Genomic DNA, 15815 nt, shown 5'->3' with positions numbered 1-15815 from the left:
TAGGGCATCCACAATTTACAATGTCAAACAATAAGGCTCTTGAGGCCTCCAGAGGAACCCTATTGGTCCAGATAGAAGTCATTACATCACGATGCCCCAAATTTGCTATAGCATCTGCTACAAAATTTGCTTCCCTATAAATGTGTTTGAAGCTCACCGATCTAAAGCAAGTAGTTAAAGCATGAATATCATTAAGAATTTTCAGCAGCCTCTAGGGGGTTGAATGCGTTTGTTGACTGCGTCAATGACTAACTTAGAGTCTCCTTCAACTTCAATTGTGGTGTACCTTTGTTCTCGAGCACAAAGTAGTCCATCTCTCAAAGCAATGGCCTCCATTACCGGTACAGTAGTGGAACCACCATTTTTAGTAGCTGCAATCAGGGGGTTGCCGTGGTTGTCTCAGACTACAAAACCACCCGCTGCGGAAGTTCTAGTCACAGATCCATCAAAGTTTAACTTAACACACTGGGCAGGCGGAAGAGTCCACTTAATAGTGGTTGGTTGGGTTTGAGTTAAATCCCTTCTAGCACACCCGTTAGGATTGGAAATGCTATGAAGAACAGCAGCGGAAGCCACCATAGATCATGGGTTTACATGGATATTTCTGAAGATTGTGTCATTTCTTGCTTTCCATATTTGCCAGCAAATTGTAATTCATTTCTCAAAGATTTGATTATCAGAGGAAGCAGAAAACACAAGGTCATGAAAGACCTTTAAATAACCATCATTCCAATTCAGGGAGGAGGACAAACCTGCCTGTAGCCAAACTTCCGTAGCAAAGCTGCAGTATCTGAAGAGTTGATCTGCTGTTTCATTATCAGTATTACATAAAGGGCAAGAGTTATCCAGTACTACCCGAACCTGTTCAGTCTATCTCTTGTTTTGAGTCTGCCTCTAATGAGAAGCCAAGCAAACATTTTAATTTTAGGTGGAGCATTGAGTTTCCACATCTTTGTTAATAGGGTTATTTGGCTATGTTTTTCCTTATGATTAAGCTGGAGCCAAGTGGCTAATTTAATGGTGAAGAGCCCATTTGAGGAAGGTCCCCAAACAAACTCATCTTCCTGTTCAGAAGTAGGAATAGGGACTCCTGCTATTTGGTTTACAATATGCTGCTCAAGTAGTTGAGAAAGCTTACCTCTGTTCCAGGTGTTTTTTTAGTTACTCATGGTGTTTTATATATAGGACTAATAATTACATAAATATAGCTCATTTATCGTTTATACATAAGGCTTATGCCTTACGCCTCAAGGCAAACAGCCTCTCGAAAACGCCTCGGCTACGCCTCAGCCTTTTAAAACATTGGTCGTAACCATAAACGAAACCATAGAGTTGCCATCCACCCTAAACGGACGTCCAGAATATTATTTGGTTTACTAATTGGGGAGGAGTAGGGGAGGGCAATCTTGGTGTGTGATATAATGTCTCGAACGCACTAATTTGAGTAATTTTTTCAGCACGCAGGATATCTAGTCACCAGTTCCTTTGGAACTTTGTTTAACCAGCAGCCATAGAATAGAAGACACTGGTTCTCGCCCTGTGGGGAACACCTGAGTCCTGGCTGGTTCTAAAAGCCAAAAGTAGGAAAATTTATTGCAACTGTTTTGTTACTCTTCCAGAATATGTATCCATTTATATTTTATTCTTTTATGTGAGATTTTTGTTGGCGAACATGTCGTAAAATAAGTGTATTGGGTCGTTCACCAACAAACTTTTCTATGGCAAAGCCGCAAAGGTATCGTTTTATTTTATTTTAGGGAAAACATCACAAACCATGCACCAACTATTGGCATTTCTACACTTTGGTATACCACCTTTCATATATATCACAAGAGAAAAATTCAATCACCGTCCCCAAACTGTGCTGCCAAGGCCAATTTGATACCGGAACTCTCAAAAGTATCAATATGATACCCAAAGACATATTTTGACATCAACGTGATACTTTCGTCCAAAATTTGTGACAGTTCCGTTAAAAAAGTGATGTGGCAAGCACATGAAGACCAAAAACAAAGAAAAAGACCAATGTACCCTTTTCTTTTGTTAATTCATTTTTTTTTCTTTTTCATTTTCCTTCTTCTTCTTCTCTGATGATCTGGGAACTTTCCCAGAAAACTTGACATCATCATCATCGTCGACTCATGCTTAAGCCTACTTTACTACTACCTCAGCTCCACTTATGCCCATGAAGAGGTGGTCTTGGGGACCTAAAGGGGCTGCCTAGATTCGAAAACACCCTAAAATCTAGAGGCGAAGTTGGGCTTCTAACTGAATCAAAATTTGTTAAACCTATAGGACTTAACCCCACAAACAAACCAGGGACAATGAAAAAAAAAATTGCTTTTCAGATTCGGTCCAAGAACATCATACCGAAAATGTGACTCAGACCGAGCATTAGAAATTGGCATATGCCCCATTGGTGTTGATCTTGATCCTTTTGAGTTGACCTGGTCTTCTTCGTCAGCATTATCTCAAAATCCCCAATTAAGCACCAAAAAGCCCTCTTTTTCTGTATCAAAACCAACGAAGTTCAAATCAATACAAGAACTAATCAACAATCAATAGCTTATAGTCATCCAAAACATCACAATCCATGAGTTACATTGTACAAAACAAATACAACAAACACAATTAAACCTCTCACATACATAACCCTTTTTTCTTTATAGCATCAACCAAATTCCAAAAATCCTTCACAAAACCAATATATTATAACTTGAAGCTCAATCTCTCACCTTGCAATCTTTGAGCAAATGTCCTCTTCCCCAATTTCCTCATCCTCTCCAGCCAAAACTTGTCGCTCACCGCCGACGTCATCATCATCATGGCCACGGCAGTCATCGAAATTGAGAGGGCTTATGAAAGGTAGATCGAGAAGGCGAACGAGTGGGGTCTGACGACGGCGGGTGTGGGCTCGGATAAGGTCGGGAGAGTAGCATGCGGCAAGTGTAACATGACTTCTCTGTGAGGCAGAACAAAGAGACATGAATAAAGCTAAGTCCTCTTATATGCATGTGCTCAGTAAATTATATATTGTGTGCTAGGCATTGATGCATGAGTCTGCACCTGTCCAAATAGCATAATTGCTATTGTGTACACATTTACACTTAGCCTGTCCTGATCCCATTTGATACATGCACAAATGGATTCTTTGTTTGACACCTCAACTGTTTTATTTCAATACATATTGGATATATACTTATTGATGTTTGCACAAATTTTCTTGTCATAATTATCAAAGGGACATGCCTTGCCTATTGAGATAGTTGACTCTTTGATGCACATAAACCAAGCATCTGTTATTACCCTTTAAGAATGTTGCCACTGTCAAATTTTTCAATACAAATATTGCAAGTGCAATCGCATTGGTGATCATCATGCCAAAGCATAGTACCAAGTTAATTATCCCTCCTCCGGATGGCTTATTCCAACTTTATCGCCAGTCAACACAATTGGCATCTTCAACATGATCACATATGGTCAACTAAACTATATATCATAGGTTTTGGAGACCACATGCTTATCCAATTACATATTTGCTGGATAGTCATAATCTAGTACCACGTGCTACAATCATATACTCTAGTTCTGCATGCAAAATGGCTAGCTTATCAATCAACTACTCCCTTCAAATGCCCATGCTGGGAATTAAGCATCAATGTCAAACTCCAAATAAGTTTACTGTGAGTTTGCAGCTTATCCTTTATAATTGATAACTACATATTCAATTACACATCTATGTCACATGGCCCATGCTTATGTCTCACGTCATTTTAATTTCTAAGCTCAATATGTCATGAACAACGATTGTCGGTTCTCACTTTTGGCTTTACATTTCAAATGAGATACAAAGTTGCACTCGATCATGCTTATGAGAATCGCATATCTAGTTGTCAATTATTTCTTGAAGTCATAACTATATTATGCTTCACTACATGAAATCTCAACTACATAAAAGAACAAGCTGCTAATTACTTACACACACATATATATATGGGCTAAATACTAGTTAGTACCCTGTGGTTTAGCTCCAAAATCAATTCAGTCCCTGGACTTCTAATTTCATCAAAAACACCCCTGCACTTTCAATTTTGATCTAATAGGTCCAATTCGTTAATATTCTGTTATGGGTTCAAGTTATAGTTAGATTATTTATTGAAAAACTACTTATTTTTAATAATAGGACTCACTCCTAAATTGACTATGCAGACCACCTTGACACCACATCATAAAACATAGGTCATATATGAGCCACATTAACAAGTTAAATGACTCAATTGTCGAAAAACTAACAAATTGGACTTATTAGATCAAAATTGAAAGTGCAGGGGTGTTTTTGATGAAATTAGAAGTTCAGGGACTGAATTGATTTTGGACCTAAACCACAGGGTAGTAATTTTTAAATAGCCCTATATATATATATATATATATATATATATATATTTTAGAGGTATACTCACCCAATCGGACAACTTCTTATATGAGCAAGCTCAAGCAAGTGCAATATATTGGAACTCGCTATCCGACATGGAGCGTCATGCTTCGACAACTCCAACATGATTTAATATTCGGGTCAATCCCAATTGTCACCTCCTTCAAACGGCACAAGATAAGTTCTCATTTACACTTTTAAATTTGAGCTAATGCAATGCTTTACATGCTTCAAATAACGATTTCTATAATCTAAGCATGCCTACGATATTTAATAATTTCGATATCATATCTAATATGCCTATGTATTAGTGTCAAACGTTAATTTAATTGTTCATCAATTAAATTGCTACATATATACATATGACACTAGGCAAGTGTAACATGCGGCACTTAAAATCCCCGCCCCGAGCGAGGTACCCCAACGGGGTCACGAGGCATAAGCCATCATTCTACCCGGGGCCATGCCACCGGGTACCGGGGCCCAGAGCCACCGGATACCCCAACGGGGTTACAAGGCTCAATCTCTTATTCTACCCGGGGCCACGCCACCGGGTAAAGGAGGCCTACAGGCCCTCATTCAACCCCATTGGGTTAAGGAGGCTCAAGTCCTCACGTGACCCCACCGGGCCACGCTGTCCAAGCCCTCATTCTACCCTTCCGGGTATCAGAGGCATCCAGCCCTCATGTTACCCCATCGGGTACGAGAGGCATCAAGTCCTCATGCTACCCTATCGGGTACTAGAGGCATCAAACCCTCATGCTACCCCATCGGGTACTAGAGGCATCAAGCCCTCATGCTACCCCATCGGGTGCGAGAGGCATCAAGCCCTTATGCTACCCCATCGGGTACGAGAGGCATCAAGCCCTCATGCTACCCTATCGGGTACTAGAGGCATCAAGTCCTCATGCTACCCCATCAGGTACTAGAGGCATCAAGCCCTCATGCTACCCCATCGGGTGCGAGAGGCATCAAGCCCTCATGCTACCCCATCGGGTACGAGAGGCATCAAGCCCTCATGCTACCCCATCGGGTGCGAGAGGCATCAAGTCCTCATGCTACCCCATCGGGTGCGAGAGGCATCAAGTCCTCATGCTACCCCATCGGGTGCGAGATGCATCAAGTCCTCATGCTACCCTATCGGGTACGAGAGGCATCAAGTCATCATGCTACCCCATCGGGTACGAGAGGCATCAAACCCTCAATCTATCCTTCCGGGTACCAAAGGCTCAAGCCCTCATTCTACCCTTCCGGGTATCAGAGGCGCAAGTCCTCAATCTACCCTTCCGGGTATCTGAGGCTCAAACCCTCATTCTACCCTTCCGGGTATCAGAGGCTCAAAGTCCTCAATCTACCCTTCCGGGTATCAGAGGCTCAACTCCTCATTCTACCCCATCGGGTACCATAGGCTCAAATCTCAAAGTCCTCAATCTACCCTTCCGGGTATCAGAGGCTCAAAGTCCTCAATCTACCCTTCCGGGTATCAGAGGCTCAAAGTCCTCAATCTACCCTTCTGGGTATCAGAGGCTCAAATCCTCAATCTACCCTTCCGGGTATCAGAGACTCAAGTCCTCATTCTACCCCATCGGGTACCATAGGCTCAAGCCCTTAGAAAACCCCACTTGGTACCGGAGGCGGGGTAAGCCAAGGTCCAATCTCTTGCTTCTGAGTCATCTCACCTCCCGAGCGTTCTGTACACTTGGGGGACTTGTTTATACCACTGATCACAAGTGGAGATAGTATCCGACCGGGACTATCATCGGGCTTCACGCTCATACTTTTAGTGATATGGTCTATTAATGGAAATATTGAAATTTTTCACCTATTGTTGATCGCAACAATTAAATTTCTTTTACATCCCATTAATAAGACCATAGGACAAAACTCACACCCGCTCAACATGAGCGAGCTCAACTCTTACGTTCCCGTTACACATAAGCCAAACAATCGGGTTATGGCTTATACGTTCGGGTTAAGTAAGTTAGTGTTCCTTCCTCTAACCTATCCTTCGGGGACTATCATGGTCACGCCATAGTCTCGCTAGTATTGTCAATGGTTACTTCGATACCGGAGCTTCATTCTTAGTCTCACCGGCATCATCGAACATAATCTAAGTCCGAATTCCTGTTTTACTAACTGCGTGACTTGGGGGACTTGGCGAGTAACAACACTCCTGATCCTAACACATATGCATCACGTGCATACAACATTACATATCATTATGTCTTACCGTGTTCATCACACATCTTTGCATCATGCATCTCATAAACGTTCATGCACCTTGATGCATTTGACTCAAATGTCACTTCAATTGCCCTAGCGCAATCAATATGCTTTTTTGTGCACTCTCATCTTATTTGCAGGTACTAGCTTCATGAGGGCCCCGGGGCACCAACATACCCGTAGAGTCCCTTCTTACTTACGGAGTTCGGGGACTAGTATGGGTATGGCGTTCAACAAGGTCATCACTTATACTTGGCGGCATCATACTTAAACTCCCCAACCAAGAAGCGCCTCTTACTCGGGGACTTGGGGGACTTGTACATACCACCTATATTACATACCGCCAAGCATAATCAACGACCTCATAGGTGGGCCCCGCGGCATGGTTAGCCCCGCCTATGACATGCATCCGGTAGACCGACACCCGAGCTACGTTGCCATGGTGGAGGTCGGCCGATATCTAGTCAGGAGGCTACTCTCTCATGCCCTCCAAAAGGCTTCAAGAGAAGCAATATGTGTATTATGTCCCACATCGGAAATGTAAACTAGATGGGGACTTCCTTTAGCTATAAAAGGAAGTCCTCCCCTTCTTAGAAAGGATGGATCCATGATCCCTATACTTGTATCACTACAAAGGTCACTTGACCTCACTCATAGTAGAATCTCTAAGTGGACGTAGCCTTGACTCAAGGGCAAGGTGAACCACTATACATGCTTATGTCCCTCTCTCTCTCTCTCCCCATCATGATCCACACTTAGTTCCCGTACCGTATTCTTCAACAGAAACACATACATTTATATATATATATATATATATATATATATATATATATATAACAAAATTGGTGTAAAAGTATGACTTTGCCCTTAAAAATCTGTCACATGTATGACACGTGATCATTTTTAACGGAACCATCACAAATTTTGGACGGAAGCGTCACGTTGATGTCAAAATATATCTTTGGGTATCACATTGATACTTTTGAGAGTTCGGGTATCAAATTGGCTTTGGCAGCATAGTTTGGGGACGGTGACATTCAATCACAATGGTATACCAAGTTTGCTCAAATCTTTCACTTTAGTGTACACAGTTAACTTTTCCGTTAAATATCCTCTAGAATAGTAAAAAAAAAAATTACTTTTCCGTTAACTTTCACATGCAAAAACTTAACGGTGTTAACCTGATATACCAAAATGATGTTGAAATGCAAAGTTCATACACCAATCTAGTAGTTTTCATAGTATGAGTAGAATCATCCATACTTCATACATTGTGAAAATATCCCTTTATTTTAAACGGTTTTTGCTAATAAATATTTTATCCACAAACACATGTACATATATCCAATTTTTAAAAGTGACCCTAGCCGTTGAACCTTAGTAAAAGAAACAAAACAAAAGCATCCTATATATTTCAAGATCATTGTTCTGTACACAAGCTACCCAGTTTAGTACAAACGTTATGTTCATATTATAATACTATAGGTATGATGTCAATCAAAATCCTGTGGTACACATACAATACCAAAAAAAAATCATATGCAGAATTATGAAGAGCATTGATGAAAGTTTTACATTGTAGTAGGTATACATATGTAGTGAAGACCTAAATTATAATGCTATAGGTATAATGTCAAGCAAAATCGTGTGGTGTCGATACCAACCAAATGAATCGTATACAGAATTACCGAAAGCATTGATGAAAATTTTAATTGGACAGGTATATATATCTAGTCGATATTCTGCACCAAAAACTACATGCTTCTCAATTACAAGGCAATTGTTTTCTGATTTCAAAATCCACCTTCTGTGGGCTATCTATTAAGAATAACGGTCACAGACCTAATCTCCTCTTTGTCATTGAGGATAAAGATAAGGCACATAATAAATACCAAGATAAAGCAAACGTGAGTGCGTTCTTCAACAAAACAACAGCATTAAGACTTCAATTAGCTGCTCTCCTGGATGAGTGTGAGGATGAGTCGGATTTTTCAGCAGCCAAATAGTGCTCAAGCATATCATCTTCATCATCTGCCATTAACCATAAGACAAGATGATTTCTTCATTAGACTAAAGAAAACTCGTTGGCCGACCCAGCTCAACCCATATTTCCAAAATTATGTTATCTAGCTATGGTTGGCATCATCAATGGGCTAAGCTGAGAAAAATTACCTTCAAAGTCCTCGTCATCGAAGTCAATATCTTCATCATCTTCTTCATCAGAACCTTCTGCGGCTGCGGCTGCACCTTTCTATGGAAGAGAGAAAAGGTCACACATGTTACTATATTGCCTTTGCATGCCAAGAAGCATATACATATTAGTTTCGTGGTGCCTGTATTTGCTTGATTTTTTCTGTAATTCTGTATGTGCTTGTTTGGTGCAAAAATCTGTACTTCTACTGTATAGTACGAGACCAAATGTATGCAAAGTAAGTAAACAAATACCGCTGCATTTCTTCCAGATTCAAACCACTGTCTGCCTGTGAGCCTCTTTTCCTTGGGAGCTGAAAGTGCAGACTCGGGCATTAACCTGGAAACCAATCAATTTTATAAATTAATAAAGGCCTCGAGCAAAGGATATTTATAGATGTTATACAATTTATAAATCATCGACTTTCAAGACAGTTGACTTTGAATGTCTTCTTTCCTTTTGATCACTGTTTTCATTTAGTTCTTTTCTTTTCTTTCCCCCAAGACCAATTATTTGTTTGAACTGGATACTAATTAGTAATTACCAACTAAAAGGAATTTGAACGTAAATCAACTGTCCCACTGTATTGCCGGCTAAAGCAAGACCCAGGCATTATGTATATTATATCCTTCTAACTCGAATGTTACAAATCTATCATGTACAAATCAACCCAAATGAAAACTAAAAGCATACGAAATAGTTAATTTTCTTTTTTGGACGTATGCATCTCAAGGCATGATTAAATATTCTTCTTCCAACTGCATGGAATCTTTTGGCGAACAAAAATCAGAAAGGAAAATAGCTGTATGCACTATAATCGGCACTTTCACATGCTTTGTGCCGCAAAAATTTCCAAGTTAACATAAAAACCATTGTGAATTAACATAATAACAAGACTTACTTGGCTCGTTCAAGTGCCAACTCTGCTTCAAACATCTCTCTCCATGCCAGAAAAGTTTCAACAGTAACTGGCTCTCCATGTGGTACAATTATCTAAAAGAGAGAAAGAATACAAAAGTGTGAACCAGCAGCTATAGCAATGCTTTTGAATGCCATCTATGCAAAAGGACACTTTTTTAACATTAAAAAATACACAATTCCAAATGGAAGAAATAAGTTCCAGAAAAAAGTGTACACCTAGTCATGCAGCTTTCACTAATATCTAGGACCACGTTCAGTGGAAATTGCATGGAAAATGAAAGGCGCAGAAGAGAGAAAATAATTGATGCAGGCTTTTAAATTATTATTATCTTCTACAAGTTTTATCAATCCAGATACACAACTACCATGTATGTAAAATGATAAACCCTAAACCCTAATAACCAGTAACTCAGAAACTTCTAGCTTCTGCCCTGCATCAAATGTCATGTCACTTGAACGGATAGAATAATTAACAATCTGTTTTAACAAGCCTGATTAGTTTCATACCAAACTTTCCTGGCTATTCTTTAATACATAGGTATTCAGACGTGACTTAATTACAGACACATGATACAGAAGCATAACTTATAAGCATGAAACATTCTAAGATATATCAATTCAATTATCTCTGATATTGCACGGATAATTCTCAACGAATGATTGGAGCCAGACTCAATACAAAACAAAGACATAGGACATGAGACATACATCATCCTTTGCTGCTTCTTCTGCTATAGCATCCTCAATACTAGTGTCTTGACCATATTGCTCAGAAAGCCATTCTTTAGCTGATGTAACTAGCGTATAGATCATAGCCATACCAAGATTTTCAGATGCCTGTAGATAATGAAACAAAATCAGCATTATTCAGATAACTTCAGATCACCAACTGAGTTACAATTCCACCTATCATACAAAATTATAGTTATCCGCAGGCTGACCTAAAGGACAAAAAAAATAAAAGTAGAGACTAAAATCCCCTGCAAACTCACGAGTAAAAGGATGTGAGCAGTTCCTTTTACAATGAGAAATCTCACTAGCATGATTGGGAAGTATCAGATATTTCAGTAATTAAAACCTCATATAGTAAAGAGTGTCTCCAAAATTACCTCTTGCTGAAGCTTTTCTCTCAAAATTCTGAGATGTTCTCCTTGTATACCTCGTAAACTGGAGGTGAAATTTCAAACAAGCATGAACTTAACACATTTCCAACTTTCAAGCAATCTAACCGATACTAGGAACACAGATGGAACTAATCTAGCTGAACAATACTTTCACCAAAAAAATATAAAAAAAATTTAGGAGAGCAATACAAATGTATCACCGGACAGATTCCATTGAAATGAATTTGTACCATTTGAAGTCCTGAGGCCCAATGAATAGATTTTGCTAACTTCCTCTTCAGTTATTGTTAGAGATATTTCTTTATGTTTTGAGTTTATTTCATTCCTTCTTGTTATGTACAAATCAGTTGGTTGGACGCACCATAATAGAACCTTTTTTTAAATATCCAGAAAAATAAAGGTAATAAAGAACACAAAGATCTTTTCCATTTGTACTAACAACACTGAGTAGAGATTAGCGTGGTGCTAGTTTGCAGTGTTATGCATTGGACTGCCATACCTTCTCACGTTCAAGAGTGGAGGCTCATCTGGATATTTTTCTGTGTGTGAGAAAATCAAACCCAGCTGAACTGAAACAAAAATTTCCAAAACAGCTTGAGTCAAAATGAAATGTAACGTCAAAATCTACAAAAACCAGGACAGGAAAAAAAAAGTACTCAAGAAGATGAAGAGAAACTAAGACATCCTTCAAAACATCATTTAGTAAAAGAATCACCTGGAGCCGTAGTTAACTCATCTGCCTCATCATCCTGTTGAAAAGAAGACAAGGAAATACGTAAAAGAAAATTTATATGTCGAATGACACTTATCTAGTAAAGAGATGAAGAAGCATGACATGTATAAAGAAGTTTCATAGGAGGATGCAGATTCCTAGAGCAGAAGCAACCTCTACAATTTTTTTCTTTTTTTGGAAAGAAACAGTTTTTATTAAAAATCACAAAAAAAGCATAGTGATTAGTGCAACAAGGTGGACACAAGTTCCACAAAGATAAAGCTAGACAACCAACCCACACAATGATCCTAGACTACGGCTGCTTTCCAATCGAACATAATATATGATAAAGTATAATTCTTAAACTCCCCAGAAACAGGCCCCAAGAGACGCCCAAAACATTTTCTTCAATGCATAATATCAGTAAATTTCTCATGTTCCTAATTGCACACAGCCGTGACAGGCTATGGAAACCCTGCTCTCAACAGAATCAAGTACAGAACCTGCCTGGGTGCTGCAGGATATTGACTACTCTAAAAATCACTAAAATGGCCCACAGATATGGGTAAGAAGCAAGCTCTTTACCCTACAGGTAATTTAAAATCCATGATCTGCTGAGGAATGTAAAGTTTGTCAGCTTATATTTAGATCATGTGTCAACACATTCATGAAGAAGCTATTCAAATGGTACAACTTCCGTATAATATCTTGTTGCGCAAAGTTGTCCAAAGAACAACATCTAATGCGACTGATTATTCTCCTTCTACCCGACCATATAGAGTATGAACCACATAAGTTATCGGCGCAGCGTGTCAAACACTTACCAAAATACCGTTTTCACTACAAATTTGTGAGGCTATTGTAATTATGCCAAACTTAGAATGCAAAAAAGCAACACATATATGCCTATTGAAGGCAACTACATACCAGCGGAGACAGTGTTATCTGAAAACACCTCTTGGTAGCATTTAACCCACTCTCACCCGAGTGAATTTCTGGCATTATCACCAACAACAACAAAAAAAACAAAAAAAGTTTCCAATCAAATGTCAATAAATATAAGAAAACCCACTTTTGACTGCACCTGTAAATCTACGTAAGCATCAGTTACCTTTGAAATCATCCATGAGTATTGCTTCCAATGCCTCAATTTCCATCTCCTGCTCTTGTTCATAATCTGCAAGTTTAAAACACCCAATGAATTAAATTTCACAGCACCAAAAGGTAAAGTTGATGACTTTCAGACAAAATTACCAGACCCAAATCCCTAACAAGCTGAAAATTTGTAATTGCCTCAAAATTAGTATACGAGACGAACTAAAACCAAGTGATTGAGCATGAACAGAGACACTTTAGTTAATCAAAATCGATAAAGATCAAAACTTTATTGAAAGAGGAATCAAATTGAAAATAATTACCCGTCATGGTTTTGATTTTGGGTCTTGTTGTTCCTCAGAGTTGGGGTTTCAGCACCAAATTAGCCACACACAGGAATGACACTGTAGGAGCTGAGCTGAAGAAAACCTACGACTATGGTGAAACGCTGCGTTTTGTTTGTTCTTTTTTCTTGATTATATTTTCTCGAGTTTCAGTATTGAAACGACATCGTGGCTGTTTAATGTAAACTTCCCTAGCACCGTTGAAATTTGAAAACTTGAAATCACATAACGTACTTATGGCGATGAATCATTAATAGATTTTACAAGCTTTTTCCTATGTTTGGTTTGATTCGGTTCGACTCGGTTCGGTTTATGATTTTTATAGATGTTTTGTTTGTCTGTTTTTCTCTTTTTCCGTTTCTTTTCTTTATCATAAATACTTGTAACAAGATACTCGGTCACGACATAATATAAATGATATATTTGACTCTTCAACAGAGAAATTGGGACACATCTCTCATTCTTATTGATGAGTGTTAAAAATCTAAGTTAGGGTCTATCAATCGATGTCTACCAACAAGGAAACACATTCTTGATAAGATAGAAATTCATAAACTATGGTTGAAATGTGGCCATATGTCATAGTTGTAAGTGCAATTCAATAGAATCATTTTATCTTTTTATGTCCCAATCTCCCTATAACTTTTTAATACCAAAGATTCAAAGAAACAAAAATGTAAAACATAATTGTGTAGAAAATGATAACAGATGAAGATAATGGAACTTGCATCAATGCATGCTCTTCTCACAACCTCTTTAATACCACCCCCAATCCGCGAGCGCAAACACACACATATTAGTCTCATACCCGTGTCATTGGTGAAGGTCGTTCAATTGTCACTTTCTTTATTTTTTTAATTTTTTTTTTATTTATGCAATTTTATTGTATTAAAATAAACTATGTAATTTGGGTAATCCATATTTTAGTGAAGCTTGAGCACTTCACTTTATAGTATAGATAGATAGAAAGACAGATATATAGATATAGATTGCCCTTGCATTATGAGATATATATATATATATATATATATATATTTATATATATACACAACCTTGCTCAGGTGCAGATATCCGCACCTAAGCAAAAAGGTGCAGATTTTCATATTTGACCCACTTTTCGATCATATTTTCACATCTTAACCGTTCAGTTTTTAGGTCATAATATATAGATCATCTCTACAAATTTTCAGCCAAATTGATGATCGTTAAGGCATTCAAATATGCAATTTATGCGAACGAACCGAATCTGTCAAACCGGAATCGTTCATGTTTATAATGGTAAATTGCAGTTTTGCATGCCTTAACGATCATCAATTTGGTTGAAAATTTGTAGAGATGATCTATACATTAGGACCTAAAAACAGAACGGTTAACATGTGAAAATATGATCGAAAAGTGGGTAAAAACTAGAAATCGTACCTAAGAAAAACTGCGAACATGCGCAGTGATGAAGCTCTGTATATATATATATATATATATATATATATATATATATATATATATATATATATATTGGCCATTTCAAAGAATTGCTTGCGGGACCCACTTCTTGAGCACATATCGGCACCTCAACCGTTCAGTTTTTAGGTCTATATAAGTATATTACTTTTGCAAGTTTTCAACCAAAATTGATGATAGTTAAGGTATTCATAATCATGATTTACCATTCGGAACATAAATGGTTCAGGTTTAACAGCTTCAGTTCATTCATTGATTTGATATAGTTTGGTACCTTAACGATTATCAATTTAGATGAAAATTTGTAGAACTGATCTACTCATAGAGACCTAAAAACTAAATGGTCAAGATGCCGATATGTGATAAAAAAAAAGTGAGTTCCACAACCAATCCCTTAAAATGGCCAAAAAAGAGATTCATCTTGTATCTACGAAAATAAAACTCTAAAATAAAAGACCATATAGCATAATGCAAAAAAGTTTTAATCAAATTGGAAAAAAAAATAATTAAATGATCAAATCATTTAAATAGAAATCTTGGGGAAGTTTATAATCGATTTCCATCATCTGTAAACTGCATAATGAAATTCTGAAAAACTTCGATAATTACATCAAAGATTCACCGGAGAAAGTTTTCACCCAAGATTGTTCATACATATCTATATGCATCACACCGATCGATAAAAAAATTATTTTAGTTGATTTTGTGTTGGCAACAGTTTGTCAATTAAAATACACAATATATACCAGAATCCTTATCAAAAGAAGGACGCGCACAAACCAAGCCTTAAACCTCTAACTTGACGGTTGTTTCCCTTCCAATCTCACTATACAACCAAATCCCAATGGAGTCCATTGATGATGTTATTGCGTCCTTTTGTGGCTTCGTTGGCTCTCACCGATCACGAGGTCGTTGACATCTCAAAAATGGCTGGAGGTGCTCCGTTTAGGGGATCACAATCATACTTGCTTGCACGACTGCTAGAGCGGAAATCAGCAGAACTAAACGACTTTGTCACTTCTACAAGCGAGTGTGCGTCCTTAAAAGGGACTTCAAGATTGCAATAAGGTTCTCATAAGAGGCCCTTGGAGGTTCAACCAAGCGATGTTGGTATTATAGGAATATGATGGCATCACACTGCTGCACAAGGTGGAAATTCACTCTTCTTCTAGGTTCATGTCACTGAGATACCGCCAGATTATGTGGTAAGGAAAACCATTGAGAATGTTGCCTTTATTGCAGACAATATTTGGAACTAGATGAAAAGCTTTTTGAGAATACCAGAAGAATTAGGATTCGTGTCTCACATGAGATC

At 38.2% G+C, this 15815-nt stretch overlaps 1 protein-coding gene across 1 annotated transcript; it reads right to left on the bottom strand.

Annotated features, from left to right (window-relative positions):
• Positions 1–8339: 8339 nt before the first annotated feature.
• LOC112183320 (RWD domain-containing protein 1) lies at positions 8340–13182 on the bottom strand. Its single transcript, XM_024321665.2, has 11 exons — positions 13022–13182; positions 12715–12780; positions 12531–12598; positions 11607–11640; positions 11391–11460; positions 10877–10934; positions 10476–10604; positions 9748–9839; positions 9101–9185; positions 8828–8906; positions 8340–8686 (listed from the first exon to the last, which is right to left on the bottom strand). The coding sequence occupies exons 1-11, from the start codon at positions 13026–13028 to the stop codon at positions 8601–8603; spliced, it is 774 nt and encodes a 257-aa protein (XP_024177433.1). The 5' UTR covers positions 13029–13182; the 3' UTR covers positions 8340–8600.
• Between the last annotated feature and the right edge of the window lie 2633 nt (positions 13183–15815).

Source organism: Rosa chinensis, chromosome 2, assembly GCF_002994745.2.
Source record: "Rosa chinensis cultivar Old Blush chromosome 2, RchiOBHm-V2, whole genome shotgun sequence".
NCBI lineage: Eukaryota > Viridiplantae > Streptophyta > Magnoliopsida > Rosales > Rosaceae > Rosa > Rosa chinensis.
Note: the sequence above shows the minus strand (reverse complement) of the source record. Positions and strands in the feature narration are given on the sequence as shown.